The sequence below is a fragment of the Apteryx mantelli genome, chromosome 16 (assembly GCF_036417845.1).
Source record: "Apteryx mantelli isolate bAptMan1 chromosome 16, bAptMan1.hap1, whole genome shotgun sequence".
NCBI classification, from domain to species: domain Eukaryota; kingdom Metazoa; phylum Chordata; class Aves; order Apterygiformes; family Apterygidae; genus Apteryx; species Apteryx mantelli.
In genome coordinates this window covers 3,978,612-3,994,940 of record NC_089993.1, presented here as the reverse complement: position 1 = coordinate 3,994,940, position 16,329 = coordinate 3,978,612, and the positions used below count along the sequence as shown (strand labels likewise).

Here is a 16,329-nt window from a genome sequence, read left to right as displayed (position 1 = left end):
CAGCAGCGGTGCGCGGCTCAGCCCCGTCGCCCGCCCGCGGCCCCGGCGGCTGCCACCCCGGGGCCGGGGCAGAGCTGGGCCACACAGCGGCAGCCCCGGCCGGCCCCGGCCTCCGGAGCTTCCCCCTGCGCCCGGAGCCCTGTGCCCGCACTGCTGCATCTCCCGATGACATCTCCCGCCAGCCCCGGGAGCCCTTGCCGACTCCGTTGCCGTAGCAGGCGAAGAGGAGGGAAGGCAGGAGGGAGCCCCCGCGCCGCGGCGGCTGCCCGCCCTGCGCTCCTCCGGCTCAACCGAAAACTACCGCAGGTTGAGAAACAGCCCCGCAGCGCCTCGCGCAACGCCGAGCGGATGCCGCCAGCCCGCCGAGCCCGGGGCGCACCCAGTCGGGGGGCGACCTCGGCTCCGAGCCGCGGCACGCAGGCCTAATCCTGGCGACACGGAGGGCGCGCTCGCAGGGCCGTTGCGAAGACGCCCGGCTCCCCCGATGGGGCGGGCTGCAAGCAGAGGCAGCAGCCGCAGGTTGCAGCCCGCGAGGGTCGGCTTGGACGTTAGGAGGCTCGTCCGCCCCAGGAGGGTGCTGCACCCCGGGTGGGCCCCCTGGGGGGGTCACCGGCTTTGGGGGTGGCGCGGGCTCTGCTGGACGACCCCACGGTGGCCCCACGTGGCACGGCTCCAGAAGCGCCTCGTGCCAACCTCTCGGCCCACGGCGCCGTGCTCGCCAAACGGGCTGCGCGCGGTCACCCAGGGTGACCCAACGCACCCAGTGGGGGCTCGCTGCCGCCCTAGTGGGGCCACGCCGGGCTGGGAAGGGGTTGGGGGCCTGGCGAGGGGGGGCGGGGGTGCTCGGCCGGGACGAGCACGGCTGCAAGGCGCCGCGGCCGAGCGGGCGGCGTTGCGTCCCCAGGCCCCTCTCCCCGCTGTCATCGGCGCGTTTCGCCCCGGCGGGCTTCCCCCCCCCTTTTCCCATTTGCCCCCCCCCCCCGGCGCCGGCACCCCGCGCCCCCCCGCGGGGCCCGGCGCCCCCCGCCGCCAGCTGCCGCGCGGCCCCCCCGCGCCCCCTCCCCTTCCCCGACGGGGCCCGCGCCGTCCTTTGTTTACATGGGCCGGTGGCTGGCGGAGGCGGCGCCGCCGGGGGAGGGAGCGCTGCGCTCGCACCAGCTGTTTCCCGCCTTGAGACACACACACACACACACACACACACACACACACACACACATACACATACACACACGCGCGCGCACTCACTCACTCACACACACACACACACTCACACACTCACACACAGACAGACGGCGGAGCCGCGCCGAGCCGCGCGGCGCGCAGCCCGGCCCGCCCCGTCCCGGCGCGTCCCGCACGCCGCCCGCCCCGCTCGGCATGGAGTACTTCATGGTGCCCGCCCAGAAGATGCCCTCCTTGCAGCACTTCAGGAAATCCGAGAAGGAGGTCATCGGCGGGCTCTGCAGGTGGGTGCCCCCGCCGCCGGCACTCCCGCCCGAGGGCCCCCCCGCGCCCCCCCCGCCAAGGGGAACAACCTCCGCGCGGGGCGGCGGCGGGCGCGGGCCGCGGCGCGGCGGGCGCGGCGCTGCCCGGGCACCCGGCGGCGGCGCCTCCATGGCCGGAGCACGTGGGTGCGCTGGCGGCGGCGCTGCCCGCGCGGCGCGGTGCGGTGCGGTGCGGCGCGGCGCGGCCGGGCGGCGGGCGCGGGGCTGGCGGGGGGGCGCGGGCCGGGCCGCGGCGGGGCGGCGGGCGCGGCGCTGGCGGGGGGGCGCGGGACACGGCGGGCGCCGCGCACATGGGCCGGGCGCGGCTCGGCGCGGCGCGGCCCCGCCGTGCGGCCATGCGGGCAGGCGGGCCGCGGTTGGCCGCCGGGGCCCTGCGCGCCGCGCCGCGCCGCGCCGAGCCGGGGGGCCGCGCCGGGGGCCGGGGGGCCGGGGCGGGGGGCCGGCGGCGGCGGCGGCGGCGCGGCGTGCGGCGGGGCGGCGGGGGGGTGTGTTTACTACCGGGCCTGGCCGTGACTCTGCAGCCCTCCTGGAGGAGGCGGGCCGGCCCGGGGCTGCCGGGACATGTAGTGCGGCGGCCGCGGCATTGTGGGCGCTGTAGGCCCCGCCGGGCCACGCCGCCCCGCCGCACAAAGCGGCGCCCGCGCCCGCCGCCGCCGCCCCGCGCCCGCCGCCGGGGCCGGGGCCGGGGCCGCGCCGAGCCCTGCCCGCCGGGGCCCTGCGGGGCGGCCCGCGCCTGCGGGGCCACCGCCGCCTGGGGGCCGGCCCGAGCCCCCGGGGCCCGCCCGGTGCTGTGGGGCAGCCCTCAGCCGGAGGGAGCTCGTGGGGCAGCCCGGAGCCACCGGGGCCGCCCGGTGCTGTGGGGCAGCCCTGACCACCAGGGCCCTGGGGGGCAGTGCTGACCTGGTGGGGCCTCTCTCCACCCGCGGGGCAGCCCTGACCTGCCTGGGCCCCCATGTGCCTGTGGGGCAGCCTGGACCTGGTGAGGCCCAGCTCCACCTATGGGGCAGCCCTGACCCACCACGGTACACCCCCTGCTGTGGGGCGGTCCTGTCCCAGAGGGGCCTTGGGGGGTGGCCCTGACTTTCTGGGTCCCCTCCATGTGCCTGTGGGGCAGCTGAGACTTGCTGGGGCCCTGTGGGGCAGCCTGGACCTGGTGGGGCTCACCCACTGCTGTGGGGTATCCCTGACCCCCTGGAGTCCCTCTGCACTTGTGGGGCAGCCCTGACCCACCCTGGTCTACTCGTGCCTGTGGGGCAGCAGTGACCCACCCGAGCCTGCCTGCTCCAGGGCAGCCCTGCTCCGTGGGGGCTTCTGTGGCCCTGCCACCCCCTCAGGGACACCCCATTCCACCCATCCCAGCACCAGGGTTCAGCTGCGGGATGGGGCCCCACGGCCACATGGAGCCAGGGCAGGCAGAGCCTGCAGCACGCCCTCACCAGGGATTTCCCTCCGGAGTAATCCCCGGCAGCGCCACGTTAGTCCTCAGGGCTGCCCCGTCCTGCCTGGAGCCGCGCTGCAGCGTAGCGCGGGCTCGTGCCTTGGGTGAGGAGCACCAGCGTCCTGCCTGGCAGCCCGTCGGCAGTCGCTGTAGGACTTGGCACACGGCACACTCTCCAGGATGCTCCTCCAGGAAACCCGGGGCAGGAAAATAGGAACCTCCTCTCCAGGCCTCTGTGCTCGCCCCAGGCATCGGCTAGTGCAGGGCAGAGCTGTACAGAGAAACTTAGCCTGTGCAGAGCTTGCAGGTCTGGTTTCCACCCACCCCTCGCTCGGGGACGCCCTGCCGCCTGTGGATCCATGTGTCTCCCTTGCTTGGGGATGCCCTGCCCCACGTGGCCACACTTCCTCTTCCCACCAACGCAAACTGTGGCACTTGTTCAGGACTGGTGAAAACAAGCTGGGGTGTCTGTGGTGGGTCTGCAGAGCTTGTCAACGTGCTTGAGGGAGAGAAGAAGAGAGGCAGGGTCAGACAGCTCTGTTACCTCCATGGTTTTGCTTTCCTTGAGATCTCGGGGAGCGTAATATCCCCTGCCAAATTGCACCTGCATGCCGGCGGGCAGCTTGGGAGGGAAGGACTAAATTCCACTTGCACAACCAAAAGCTCACATCCCTAGTGTGCCCATGGCAGAGAGGGCTGTAGAAACCCCGTGGCTTCTCTCTGCGGTAGCTTTTATGGCGAGAGAGCTTCCCGTGTCCAGGTGGACTTGCGCGGGAACAGCTGGAACCAGGAAGGGTGAACTTGAGTAACATGCCAGAGAAGTGAGTGAGTGGCAGGGTTACAGCCCGGAAGGCCGGCTACTGCTGAAGTCTTGTTATCATCGGTATCTTGTCTGGAGCCTGATATGCTGCGTAAGCAGGTCTCTCCTGGGGCAATGTGCTTAGCGTGTGGCTTTTGCAAGGCTGAGCTGAACTCGCTGCTCAGGAGTAGGGTCCTTCACACGTGTGTGAGCAAAAATTGCTGGTTTGGATGGATCTTCTCTAATCCCATTACAGCACAGCCCTGCTCTGCTGAGTGGCCCCTAGTGCTTGTTACCAGCAGGCACTTGATCCTGTGGTGAAGTCCACCAGGCTATGCTGGTGTGACTTGTTGGGCAGTGATGGGGGACCTGCGTGGTGAGTGCGACCCTCTCTCCGAGCCCTTTGCGGGTGTCTGCTCAGCCGGAGTGAGCAGAGACAGCGGTTCTGCAGGCAGGATCTCGGCTCGCGCTGGGCTGAGTTGTCTTCTGGCTTTTTCTTGTGCGTATGGGGCTGAACGTGAGATCAGCTGGGCTGCATTTGGCGGCAACCGCGTCTAAGTCTTCCCCCGGTTCCCAGCGGACGTAGCCCGAGGTACTTGGGTGTGTTGTTTGACTGCCAGGCCATCTTCTGAAACGATGCCTTTATTTATTCCCTTTCTGCGTTCAGCTCTGTCACTTTATAAGTCTCTTCCCAGGAAGAGCAGCTGGGGAAGGTTATGAGAGGTCTCCCAGTGAGGAAATGGGCTCTTCCTCCTTCTCTTGTATTTAAGAAACTGCTTCCTCACTGTCCGGCCTAAGATGTCTCTAATTCCCCTTGTGGGGCTGTGGCTGATGGGTGAAAATCCCTGAGCTGCCCTTGGAGGAAGCCACATGCAGCCACATGCTAGGGCCTGGAGAAGCATCGCTGCGAGAAGATGAGGGGCAGACCCTGCCCTTAAGAGGGGAACGGTGTCGTTATAACCTGCCAAGCTCAGCCTCTGGAGGGTTACTGTCTTGCTAAAGACAGGAACACCTGGGAGCCAGTAGCCGAATTTGGAGGGGCGGGTTTCCTTTGCCCAGCTGGGAGCTGGGCAGAGATCCCTGGCCTCTGGCAGAGCATCTTGGGCTGAGCTGGTGGGAGCTGTGGGGTTGCGGCGTGGGAAGGGACTAACCCTAGAGGCTGGGGCACTGGATGAGAGGGTCTCCCCTACCATATGGCAGGGCACCTGTGGTGCATTTTTACATGTTGTTTCCTGGAAGGAGAGAGAGAACCTTCACTCTCTGCCCCTGATCTGGGGGCAGCTGCTGGAGACAGGTCAGGGCTGTCCATCTCCTCCTGTTGCTTCTCCTCTACGCTCGTCTCTCCTGGTCCCAGGAGTGTTTTCCCCACCATGGCAGTGACGATGACCTGGCAGCAGTTCCAAATATAAACGTCAGTGCTGGTGGTCTCGACGGAGAGCCCTGGGCTGTGCTCCCCCCGCCACCTCGCTCTGAGCCAAGGTATGAACACGTGGCCCGGTGCCCTGGCCATGTGCTCTCCTTCGGGACGGGAGCAAGGGGCTGTCTCCCATGCAGGATGGTTCCTCATGCAAACGCAGCTGCAGGCTGCGACCAGAACACAGCCAGGCAGCCGTCCTCGAGGTGAGACTGGGATTTCTTACCTTGCTCCTTGCGCACTCTGGCTCATCCAGCTGCAGGGCGTTGAGGCGGCCGTCTGATATGAGATACTGGTCGCCTGATGCGATCCTGATGCGAGATTGCAAGGCCGGGTGTGGATACCCAAGGGCCTTGCCTGGCCTCCAAAGCATGGGCCTGGTGAAGTCAAGGCCAGAAGCACAAAGGTATTTGGGGGCTGATTTCAGCCGCCTTGGTTTGTCCCCCTATAGTAGAAAACTGTGGCTGCAATAGCCTCGTTGCTCTGGCAGAATCGCCATGTCTTCGCTGCGATTTCTGTTCCTACATGTATGCTCCTGCCCTGGTGATTTCAGGCCCCGTAACCCTTTCCCAGCTAGTGCTGGAAAGAGCAGAGGCTTGGTATGTTTTAACCCATGGGGGTTAGTCTTCACAGAGGTGTTTTGAGCGGCTGCAGGAACGCTGGCGAGAGCCATGAACGGATGCGAGCCCTGTGAGCTCTTCTGGGCTGCCCGGATGTCATGGTCTGTGCCAGAAGGCCACAATACCACTGCAGGCAGCTCTCAGCCCGTGGAGCTGGAGCCGGTGTGCAAGACAGCTGCTCTCAGCAAGTGGGGCAGACCCCCAGAAACCCATTACATCTCCAGACCCTCCCGGGGCACTTATTTGGAGCTGCACGGGAGAGGCCTAGTGCACTGGGTGCTCATCATCCTGTGCTCACCTGCACCATGACGCTTGGCAGTGGCAGATCAGGACAAGCGTCTTGCTCAGCCCTGCAGGTTGAGCTGGGATCCTTCCATAGGTGGATGGGGCTCGGAGGAATTGCAGTTTGCTCCCTGGCTGTAGCAGCCGATGGGTGGTCTGGGAGGGTCCCTGTGCTCCTAAACCTGCTTATGTCAAGACGATGGCAGTGAAGGCATGAGAAACCGTCCTGCCACGGCAGCATGAGCTGCAGCATTCCCAGCAGCGGACACAAGGCCTTGCTATCTGAACTGAGCATCTGTCATGTGCTGGGTGGGACGGGTCTAGTCTGCCTGTCCTGGAGCTGGTGCCCAGAGCCTCGTCGGGCAGAAAGTCCTCCCTTCTCCCTTCTGACCTTGAGCTGGGCTGTCTGGCGCACCAGCCCTGTTCCTTTCCTGCAGACAGCGTTTGGCCTCTGGGAGACTTTTGCTCATCCCAGCTGGCTCGGGTTATGCCAATCCTGTTAGAGGCTGCCTGAAGATAATCTGGTGGCCTCGTGCCTGCTTGGCGCCGCTGGCTGATCCCATTCCCACAGGGACCTGAGCGATCCTAGCGCTTTGCCCCAGCGCAGAGGAGGGGGTGAGATGCGGTCTTGGCTCATGGGGCCTGGGAGTCGGGGCGTCCCGGGGAGCGGCGTCAGCCCCTCGTACTGCTTGGCACCTGCACGAGTGTTACAAAGCAAGCTGGGGGCAAAGAGCCGTCCCCGCCGTCTCCAGATGAAGGCTGAAACCCATCTTATCTCACCTTGTGCTGGGAGGCTATGCCTTGTGTTTAGTCTTCGGTGTTTCGCAGCTTCCCCAGCCCCGGCAGTACATCCAGGCTTCACAACATGGTTGAACCATGTTATGGGGTAGCAGTGCCAGGGAACCGTGCCAGGACATCCCTGCGGGTGGGCGGTGCGTACCTGGGCCGGGAAGGGGCTCTGGAGGAGGCTGGGGTCCTTCTGGCGTTCAGATCCGTCCTGCTGGCTGGGGGCACGGGGACAGCGGGATGGCAGGTGGATGGATGTGCGGGTTTCCCTGCCCTGACCTTCCAGCCTGACTTTAATAGCTGTGTTCTCGTGGAGTCTTAATTATAGCATGTGCATGATAATGGCTTCTATACTCCGGGTAGGCTCTCGCTCCCTTAGAAATCTGTTTCTTGGTTTTTAATAGACTGGCTTCTAAACTCACGCCAGGAAACAAAAGAGAAGCAAGATAATCATCAGGATGGTGTGGTCTGTGGGTTGCGTTGTTTTGTTTTGTTTTAATGGCCAGCTATCTTGTGAACAGTCGGGGCTCAGAATTTGCTCGCCCGGCTTATTACTTGCAGTTGCCGGCTGCTGCCCGGCGTGGCTCGGGAGGGATCGGATCCCTCTGCAGTTGTCACCGGTCCTTCTCAAAGCAGCGGCTCCCCGGTTGCGCCGCAGGACTGTCCTCCCCAGCGCGGAGCCCCGTGCAGGCACCGCTCTCCGTCCCCGTGCCGCCCTCGTGGAGGTGGGGAGAAACGCAGGGCGGGCATGCTGCCCGCTTCGCCTCCCGGTGTAAATCCCTTCCCTCTTTATTCTGCGGATTTAACAAGTCTGTTGCGCGCTAGGATTTAGTCTTCCCGCTCCCCGCTCCGTCTTGGGGCCTCCGAAGAAGCTGAGCTTGGAGGAGGAAAAGAGACCCCCTTCGACAGGGGCTTTGCTCGGGTGCAGACGGGGACTAGCGCTCGGACCACGTGCAAGCTGGTGGCGGCCAGCCGGAGCCCGCCCTGTTGCCGCTCGGCAGCTCTTCCCTCCCCGCTGCCCGTCCCCACTTGCTGCCCGTGGCGCCGGGTCTGGGAAGCATTTCCCGGCCCATCTGCCGAGCGAGCGAGCGGGGCGTGAGGAGGAGGCGGCAGGAAGCAGGCGGGAGCTGCGGCTTCGGGTGGGACGGGGGCTTCTCTGCTGGGAGCTGTCATCTGGAAGCCATCAGCGGGAGTGGGAGGGAGCCGCCTTCCCGGGGCCACACACGCCGGCCGGCCCCGCCAGGACCGCAGCCGGCAAGCCCGCGGCCTCGCTCGCCCGGGCAGGGGGACCCGGACCCTCGCTGTGCCCCGTCGTCCCCTCGCCAGCCCGCCTGGGCGACGGCACCCGGCTCGCCGCGGGCCCCGCGCATGGGCTCGGCGGTGGTGGGGTGCGGTCCTGCTTTGCCGCCCTCGCGGCTCAGCCGGGATCGCCCAGGGGCCTCCCGACGCAGCGGTCGCTGTGTTCGCAGCCGGGACCGACCCGCTGGTGGGCAGTGGGTGGTAGCAGAGGACGCTCGGACACGGGGCAGGCAGAGGGGATGGTTGTGTCCGACTCCAACCAGGGCATCTTTGCTCGTGGGGTGTCCATGAGTCATCTCCTCTCTTTTTGTCTGGAGCTGCCCTACGGATACTGTAGGATTGCTGTTGGCCAGCTCCTGTCCAAGCCTGATGGAGCTGGTGGGCTGCACAGGGGCTGTGTTTTGGGTCAACATGTCCCCAAGCACTAGCTGAAGTTAGGATACTGGGGAGAGGGTGGAAAAAACCCACCTTCTCCCCACTGCTTTTTTACCAGCGTCTCAATCAGTGCCTGGAGACGAGGCACGGGCTGAGCCCCGCATGGCGCTGGGACAATCGTCCCCCGTGGTTTTTCCTGCCAGTCCCTTTGGCTGCTTGCCCCGTCCTTGCAAAGCAGGGCAGGAAACGGAGGGGGCGAGCCTGAGACACGGCGCTGGGGCTCCAAACGGAGAGTGAGCGGTCCCCGGGGTGCACACAGGGGTGCAGGCCCCGTCCCTCCCTAACTCCGGGTGTTTCTTGCAGCTTGGCCAACATCCCATTGACTCCGGAGACCCAGCGGGACCAGGAGCGGCGGATACGCAGGGAGATCGCCAACAGCAACGAGCGAAGGCGGATGCAGAGCATCAATGCTGGTTTCCAGTCTCTGAAAACGCTCATCCCACACACGGACGGGGAGAAGCTCAGCAAGGTGAGTGCAGGGAGCTGCCACGTGTGAGGTGGCATCTGCTCTGGGCTGCGAGGGACACCCAGCAGGGGAATTGGTTCTCCAGCACATCAACGATGTGCAAATCAGATGTCCGTCCTGCGCATTGAGGCTTTCTGCAATGCTTGTTGAGCAGGCAGGACGGGGCTGTAAGCGTAGTTGGGGATAACTGCATACGTTATTTCGCCGGTCGCTTCCAGGCTCCTTAGCGCCCGGGGACTTTAGAACTAGTGTTTTCATTGCGTCGGACAAAGCTGGTTTCCCCGAGGCCTGGTGGAGTTCCCTCTCTGGGGGAATTGCCTCTGTGGGGCTGTGTGCACGTTAAATACGGGGTGCGTATTTAACTCGGTGTCCCAGGGCCAGAGCGGAGGAGCAGTCTGGGTGCGTCTAACAAAACCCAGCCTCCCAGCGCCGGGACTGCGTGTGCCCAGGTAACGAGGGGGCCCTTTCACAGCGCGACTTTCTTGATGCTGCAGGAGAGTGGTGGGAGGAGGCAGCTCTAGGGAGTAGGTCAGGCACCATTCCTGCGAAAGATGGATCGGATTTAGTGCCATTCGTGTGGACTGGGTGGAGGGAAAGCCCAGGTGAGAGCACAGCCACAGGGTCTGGAGGTGAAGCAAAGCCTGGAGATGCTGGGGCCAGCAACGAGAGGTCCTGCTGCCTCCTGGGCAGGAAGGGAGCTCAGCAGGAGCAGGTCTCCTGCGGTTGGGGAGGGACCTTGCAGAAAAGTCTCCTGCCTCACTGGCCCCCCTCCCTGCTCTTCCCCAGGCGGCGATCCTCCAGCAAACGGCTGAATACATCTTCTCACTGGAGCAGGAGAAGACTCGGCTACTGCAGCAGAACACCCAGCTCAAGCGGTTCATCCAGGTAGTGCCTCCCTTCGTGCCCGACACTGCTGGGGTGGGGCTGGGCTGGCCAAGGAAGGGCTGGTTTCCTATGCCGCCAGCAACTCTTTCCATAAATTTGGGAGGCCTCAGTGCATCATTGCTTCTCCCCGGAGGTCAGGTGGAGACCCTCTGTCCTCCTGTGCCAGGGGAATGGAGGCATTTCACACCCTCCTGGCATCCAGAGGTGCCCAGCTTAACCTAACATCCCCTGCAGCAGGAGGAGAAGGGGACTAGGGCTCCCATTTCCCGTTTGGGTCAATGTATCCAGGCAGGACCCCGATCTCTCTTGCCCGTGGCACCTCTGGGTCTTGGGTAGCCCCACGGAGCTGCTCGGGCAGTAGGGCTCTGTCATGGTGTGAACTGGCAGGCGCTCCTGGAAGAAGTGGGTTTGCACAAGGCTGGGTTGGTGTGAAGCCTGGGAGGGTGGGCAGGCACGTCTCTGCCATCGAGGACCCTGTGGTCCTGTGCGTGGTCCAGATGGGGGGATCGGGGCAGCGGGAACAGAGGGGAAACTCCTGTCCTTCCCATACCGCCGGGTCTGGCCCCTGACACCACGTCCGTCCGGCAGGAGTTCAGCGGTTCCTCCCCGAAACGGCGACGGGCGGAGGACAAAGATGAGGGCATCGGCTCGCCGGACATCTGGGAAGACGAGAAGGCCGAGGATCTGCGGCGGGAGATGATCGAGCTCCGGCAGCAGCTCGACAAGGAGCGCTCGGTGCGCATGATGCTGGAGGAGCAGGTGAGGCCGGATGCGGATGCGGATGCGGATGCGGGGCGCCCGTGCGGCGCCGCGCCGGCTGTGCGCGGGGTGGGCTCGCCCTCTAGCGGGCAGCGCTCAGGGATGCTGGAGCGGCGCCGGAGCCCAGCGCACGTGGCCTGGCGGCTCCAGGCCGGCCTGCACCGTGCTGCGGCCCCCGTCCTGCCTGCGCTGCTCTCGCGCCAACCCTCCTTGGGCTCAGGGGGCCGAAGTCTCGCCTCCGAGCGGGCGGGAGCCCAGAGCGCTCCGGCCCGGCTCTGCTCTCCTGGCTCCCCTGCCCAGGGCTGCGCAAGGGGCCGAGTGGCACCGGGTTGCGTTTCGTAGCACCACAACCTGGCAGCCTGGGGCCTCTGAGGCCGATTTGGGCTGAGGCCCACCTCCAAGGCGCTGTCGCGGGCGTTTGGGAAGTCAGGACCTGCCGCTCCTGTGATGCCTCCTGTCTGACACAGGAGACCTGCAGGTCCCAGAGAGCTGCTGAACACCATTTTGGTGTCCCTTACACAGCGGCGGAGCAAAGCCTTGCTTTATCTCCTGCGCTGCTCTCTTGGTCTGGCACATCGAACGGCATCCCGATGGTCTGATCCGTTCTACAGAGCGGGTTCTGTTCAGGAGCAATTCATGGTTTCTCAGTCGCTGCGGGCTGCTTTGGGGTTTGCCAGTTGCCCCCTCCCCAGGCTCGGCGGTGGGCTCTCCCCAGGGTCTCTGCTTGGTCTGCCCCATGGCTCTGAGGACAGACACAGAATGGCGATGCCCTGCCCCTGGGTTTGGTGCTGGGGGGCTGTGTTGCTGCCGGATCGGGTGGACACAGGCGGAAAGCATGCTGTGCTCCAGCACCAACACATCCGGGCCTTCTCTGCCGCCAGGTTCGCTCCCTGGAGGCCCACATGTACCCCGAGAAGCTGAAGGTGATTGCTCAGCAAGTGCAGCTCCAGCAGCAGCAGGAACAGGTGAGGTTGCTGCACCAGGAGAAGCTAGAACGCGAGCAGCAGATCCGAACCCAGGTGAGTGCGTGGATGCCTCCCGGGGCCCACCCCGGCCGTAGCCCAGCTGCGGGGACACCCCCGCTGCCTCGTGTCTGAGCGAGCTTTTCTGCGAGATGTGCAGCCGGGCGTGCGGGTGGTGAAGTGCACGGGGTTGGGGGCAGCTCGATGATGTGGTGCTTGGCATCTCCTGTCCCTGGGGCTGGCTGCGATTGACAGGGATGTCCCAGCAAAGCTCTCGTTCTCAGGGGGTGGGGACAGGACTTGGTGTGCAGCCTCCCCATGTGCTTGTGTCCCGGCTGGGCTCCCTTGGGGACTGGAGCTGATGTTGCAGCCCACTGCAGAGAGATCTGGTGATGTGCCCCCATCCCGGGACACCAAGTTCCTTGTAGCCAGCTTGGCTGGCTGCCACGTCCTGTGTCTGCCCCGGGGAAGGCACTAGCAGCTGGCCCTGCCTTGTCCTGCTGCCAGCCTTGGAGTCCCCCAGAGGTGCCCCTGCAGGAAGGGTGGTGGGGAGTGTGGCTCGGGTCCTGGCTTTTCTGCTGATGATGCTGGCACCCAGAACTGCTGCTCTGGTCCACCCAGAAACGGGCCCACCAGCCCTTGTCATGGCTGGGAACGGGCTTAACGCCCCGGCTCCGGTCTGAGCTTGGATAGATTGTTCCCAGCTCAGGGCTGCTTCTCCGGGCTGTGGCCACGGAGTACCCTGGCTGGTGGCATGTGACTCTGCATCCCAAACCTCCCTGGGCAGCAGAGCCAGACACAGGATTTAGCCAGCTCCCCCATCCCACTAGCAGCACTGGTGCTTGGGCGGGTTGGGGAGAGTCTGGCCTTGTGGCAGGCTATGCCCAGGCCAAAGAGCCCTGCCTTACATGGTAGCTGCTCCATGGTGGCCACGGCTCCTTCTTCACCTGCTCCAGAGTTGGTGCTTGGTGCTCCCATCCTTGCCAGCAGAACCCCATCTTGCTCCGTGTGCCGCTGCAGGACTCCACCACCAGCCTCTCTCCATGGTCCCTGGTTAGCGTTTGCAGGTGCCCCTCGTGTTGGGGGCATTGTGGCTTGGACCACATCACAGCAGCTTTCAAGTGGCTCCATTCCCCAGCGCTGGCGGCTTTTGTATGTGGAAGATCGCTTTTTAGCTGGCAGTGATTCAACTTGGCGTTGGAGGGACCGCAGCCTTCCAAGGCCTTGCCGGGAGGCGCTGGGTGCGGCCGCCTCTGATTGCATCCCCCAGGAGCCGAGTTCCTCTCTGCTGAGCTTTCCCAGCCTGGCCTCTTCGCCGGGGGCTCAGGTGGAGGAGACCGTGCTCCCGCTTGTTGGCTGAGCTGTGGCACTCGCTCTGGCTCCCAGCCCTGGGCAGACTTCAGCAGGCACGTTTCTGTTGCATTTGCTGTGGCCTGGGCATGGGACAGGTGAGGAACAGGTCTTGGGCCCCATCCACGGGTGATGCCAGCAGCTGAAATGCTCTGTGAGCAGCTGATGCAGGTAGTGCTTCCTGTGCCAGAGCTGGTGGTTTGCAATGACATAAAGGTCCAACACCACCTCTGAAGGTTCAAGTCTCACTGGGTGACTCCAGCCTATTTTTGGAGGCCCCCAAACCAGCCCCACCATATGCAAAGCCGGGCTGGGGCTGGGGAGCAGGCAAGTCAGCAAGTGTTGCTGCCTGGCAGAAGTTGCAGGACTGCGGGTACTGGAGTCTTCAATCTTTACCCCTGCCAAAATCACATTGCTGATGCTCTGGGGAGCCTTATGTGTGCTTGGAGCAGAACGGAGGAGAGCGCGGTCCCTGCACTGGTGATTCCCTCCACTGCTTGTCACAGCCCTGACTTTGAGCCATCCCTCAAGCTCAGCCTTTGGGGAGACTCCGGCATGGGGAACTTCAAAGGGAGCGAGAAAAACTTCCTCTGTCGTTTGGCTTCTCCAGAGATGCTTCCCCACAGGATCCGTGCCCAGCCGCCTCCTAGGGAAGTTCAGCCTATTTTTAGGTGAACTTTCCTTAGCCTCCTGCTAGGGCGTTTCTTTGCATCCGCTATTTTAACGAGGATCTTTTAGGGGTGCGGCAGGTTCCCAGCTGAGCAGTTCAGAGTGATTTGAGGATTAGCACGCAGCGGTAGCTCAGATCTGGCTTTTGCCTCCACTGTCTTAAAAGCCAGGTCTTTCCCCCTTCAGGATAAAGGGAATTCTTCAAATTCATCCTGAGAGGCAGGAGAGCAATCCAGCATGTGTCTGTGCTGAAGGGGCAGTTACTTGTCTTTCCTCTGGTCCCTGATTTCTTTCCTCTCCGAACACGGGCTGGGAGTTGCCTCTTGCACTCCTGAAGTTTCTCCCGGGTTTGCACAACGTAATAATATGTTGGCCAAAGTCGGTGCTGGGTGCAGGGGAGGTGTTGCGCTGCAGCTGGGCAAATGGAAATCTGTGTTCCTGCACTCAGAGGAAGCTGGAACACATTTGTGGGTAGAGGTCTGGAGCCCTTTCAGCCCCATTTGCCTCTTGCTCTGCCAAAGCTAAGGCCACCAAGCTCTCAGATGGAGTGCTGTAGCGTCCGTCTAGGAGGATGCATGAACCTGAGCAGTTCGGCGGCTGTTCAAGCTTTTATTGTCTCTTGAAGAGGTCTGGGCTTCCGATGTGCAATGCTTTCCCCATCATCTCCTTGCCCAGGCCCAAGGGCTCTTGCCCACCTCTTTCCTCCCCTATGGGGTGCGTCTTTTCTGGTTCTCTTCCCCCTTCAAGGCAGTTACCCTACATTAAAACTAGGTGCAGAGAGACGCGGCGTCCTGTGAAAATGCTGCAGTGACCATGGGGATTGAGTTATGGGGCACATTTTCTTCCTTAATTACCTGCCTGTGCCTAGTTCTCTGAGCCAGACATCTCGCCAAGAGCTGGCGCTTCTGGGCACTTGCAAAACTCCTGTGCTCTCGACACCCAAACAGCCCAGCGCCTGGCCTGGAGAAGACAGATCAGTTTGACCCAGCCAGTGCCAGTCTGGCTGCCTTTTGCGGACCCTCTGCCCCCTGGGAAGGATATGGCGTGGGCGTGGGAAGGACTGGGGGTGCTCAATCCCCCCAGCAGTGCAGGGCCCACAGCCCTTGCTGGGCCAAGGGGCAGCAGGAGCCCTGCCGGTGTGCTCGGGGGAGCGCGGCCGCGAAGGCTGCCTGCGCTGCTGGGTCACTCCGCGGCTTCACGCTGCGTTGCGGTGCAGCAGCCTTCTGCGCTGGACGTGGCCGGAGGAGCGGATGCTCCTTCCAGGGAATGCCGCAGCCCCTAAAAGCCCTCTGAGTAAATCCCCCGTGGCCGAGAGGAAGAGTTGCTGAGCTGTATTCCTGAGCCTGCAGCAAGGACGTATAGTGATAGCTTCTTCCCCCTTAGCTTTTGTGGCTGCACGTGGGCTTGGAGGAGAGGCGAGAAGGATACGGCTCCCTTCGGTGTCACCACCCTCATCGTGGGCTGGGGTGTCGTGGGGTGGAGGGGCCCCCGGGGGTATCCGCTGCCCGGGTTGGCTCCCGGCGCCTGAGCTCGGGGAAGGCGATGTCGAGCTGCGTTGGGGTGCCAGGGCGTTGGGTGCTGCCGGCTGGGACCAGGTTGCCGGAGGGAGTTTTTCCGTGCTAACGGGGGTTTTGCTTCTCTTCCCAGCTCCTGCCAGCACATGGTCCCCCAGCACCCACCCACCACCCCACTGTGATCGTTCCAGCGCCGCCTCCCTCCCATCACGTCACCGTGGTCACCATGGGCCCGTCCTCTGTCATCAACACAGTCTCCACGTCCCGGCAAAACCTGGACACCATCGTTCAGGTAGGGGGGCCGGCAGCGGGAGGGAGCGCGCGGGAGCCCAGCAGGCGTCGGGGGCGCCCGGGAGCCGCGGGGCCGAGCCGGAGGGTGCCTGCCCGGCCGCGGTCGGGTTCGGGGGAGACGCGCGCCGCTCCCCAGTGCGCCCAGGCTGCCGGCAGCCTCTGGAGCGGGTCCCGGCCCAAAGCCAGCGGGGTGCCGTTGGGGGCAGCCCCCGTCCCTCGCAGCGGGGACGTCCTCACGGCCCGCGGTTCCCCTCGGCAGGCGATCCAGCACATCGAAGGGACGCAGGAGAAGCAGCTGCAGGAAGAGGAGCAGAGGCGCGCGGTCATCGTGACGCCCGTCCGGGCCTGCCCTGAGCCCTCCAACTCCGACACCGCCTCCGACACGGAGGGCAACGACAGTGACTCCATGGACCAGAGCAAAGAAGACCCCTTGGGGGAAGGGGAACTGCCCTGACACCCCCTGGCCGGCAGCCGGGGAGGGGACGGGGCAGGGGAGGGAAACGTCAGAGAATATGCTGAAATTTTTAAAAAATACAATGCGATTTGGGTCTCTTTTATGACCTTTTTCCTATACTGTAAATCAGAGCGCTAGCAGCAGGCAAAGTTCACTGTTCAGTTCAAAGCAAGCAGGGGGGACGGGGGGGTGCTGCGTTGGGGGCTGGCACCGGGGGGGGGGGCGGGCGGGCGGGAGGGCAGCGGCGTTAACTCGACACGGGCCAAAACTGGAACCTGGGCTCCGAGCTCAGCCGAACTGTTTTGGGAAGGGCATTTGGGGTCGGGGTGGGGTGGGGGGGTCGGATCCTCCCGAGTTTTGTTCAACCCCCCCCACCCCCACCCCACCTGCCAACCTGCGGGAAA

At 64.3% G+C, this 16,329-nt stretch overlaps 1 protein-coding gene across 1 annotated transcript; it reads left to right on the top strand.

Moving 5' to 3' along the window:
- Nucleotides 1-1,097: 1,097 nt before the first annotated feature.
- On the top strand, nucleotides 1,098-16,098 carry TFAP4 (transcription factor AP-4). Its single transcript, XM_067306448.1, has 7 exons — nucleotides 1,098-1,463; nucleotides 8,879-9,044; nucleotides 9,828-9,926; nucleotides 10,515-10,685; nucleotides 11,567-11,704; nucleotides 15,314-15,472; nucleotides 15,731-16,098. The coding sequence occupies exons 1-7, from the start codon at nucleotides 1,099-1,101 to the stop codon at nucleotides 15,923-15,925; spliced, it is 1,293 nt and encodes a 430-aa protein (XP_067162549.1). The 5' UTR covers nucleotide 1,098; the 3' UTR covers nucleotides 15,926-16,098.
- The last annotated feature ends 231 nt before the right edge of the window (nucleotides 16,099-16,329 follow it).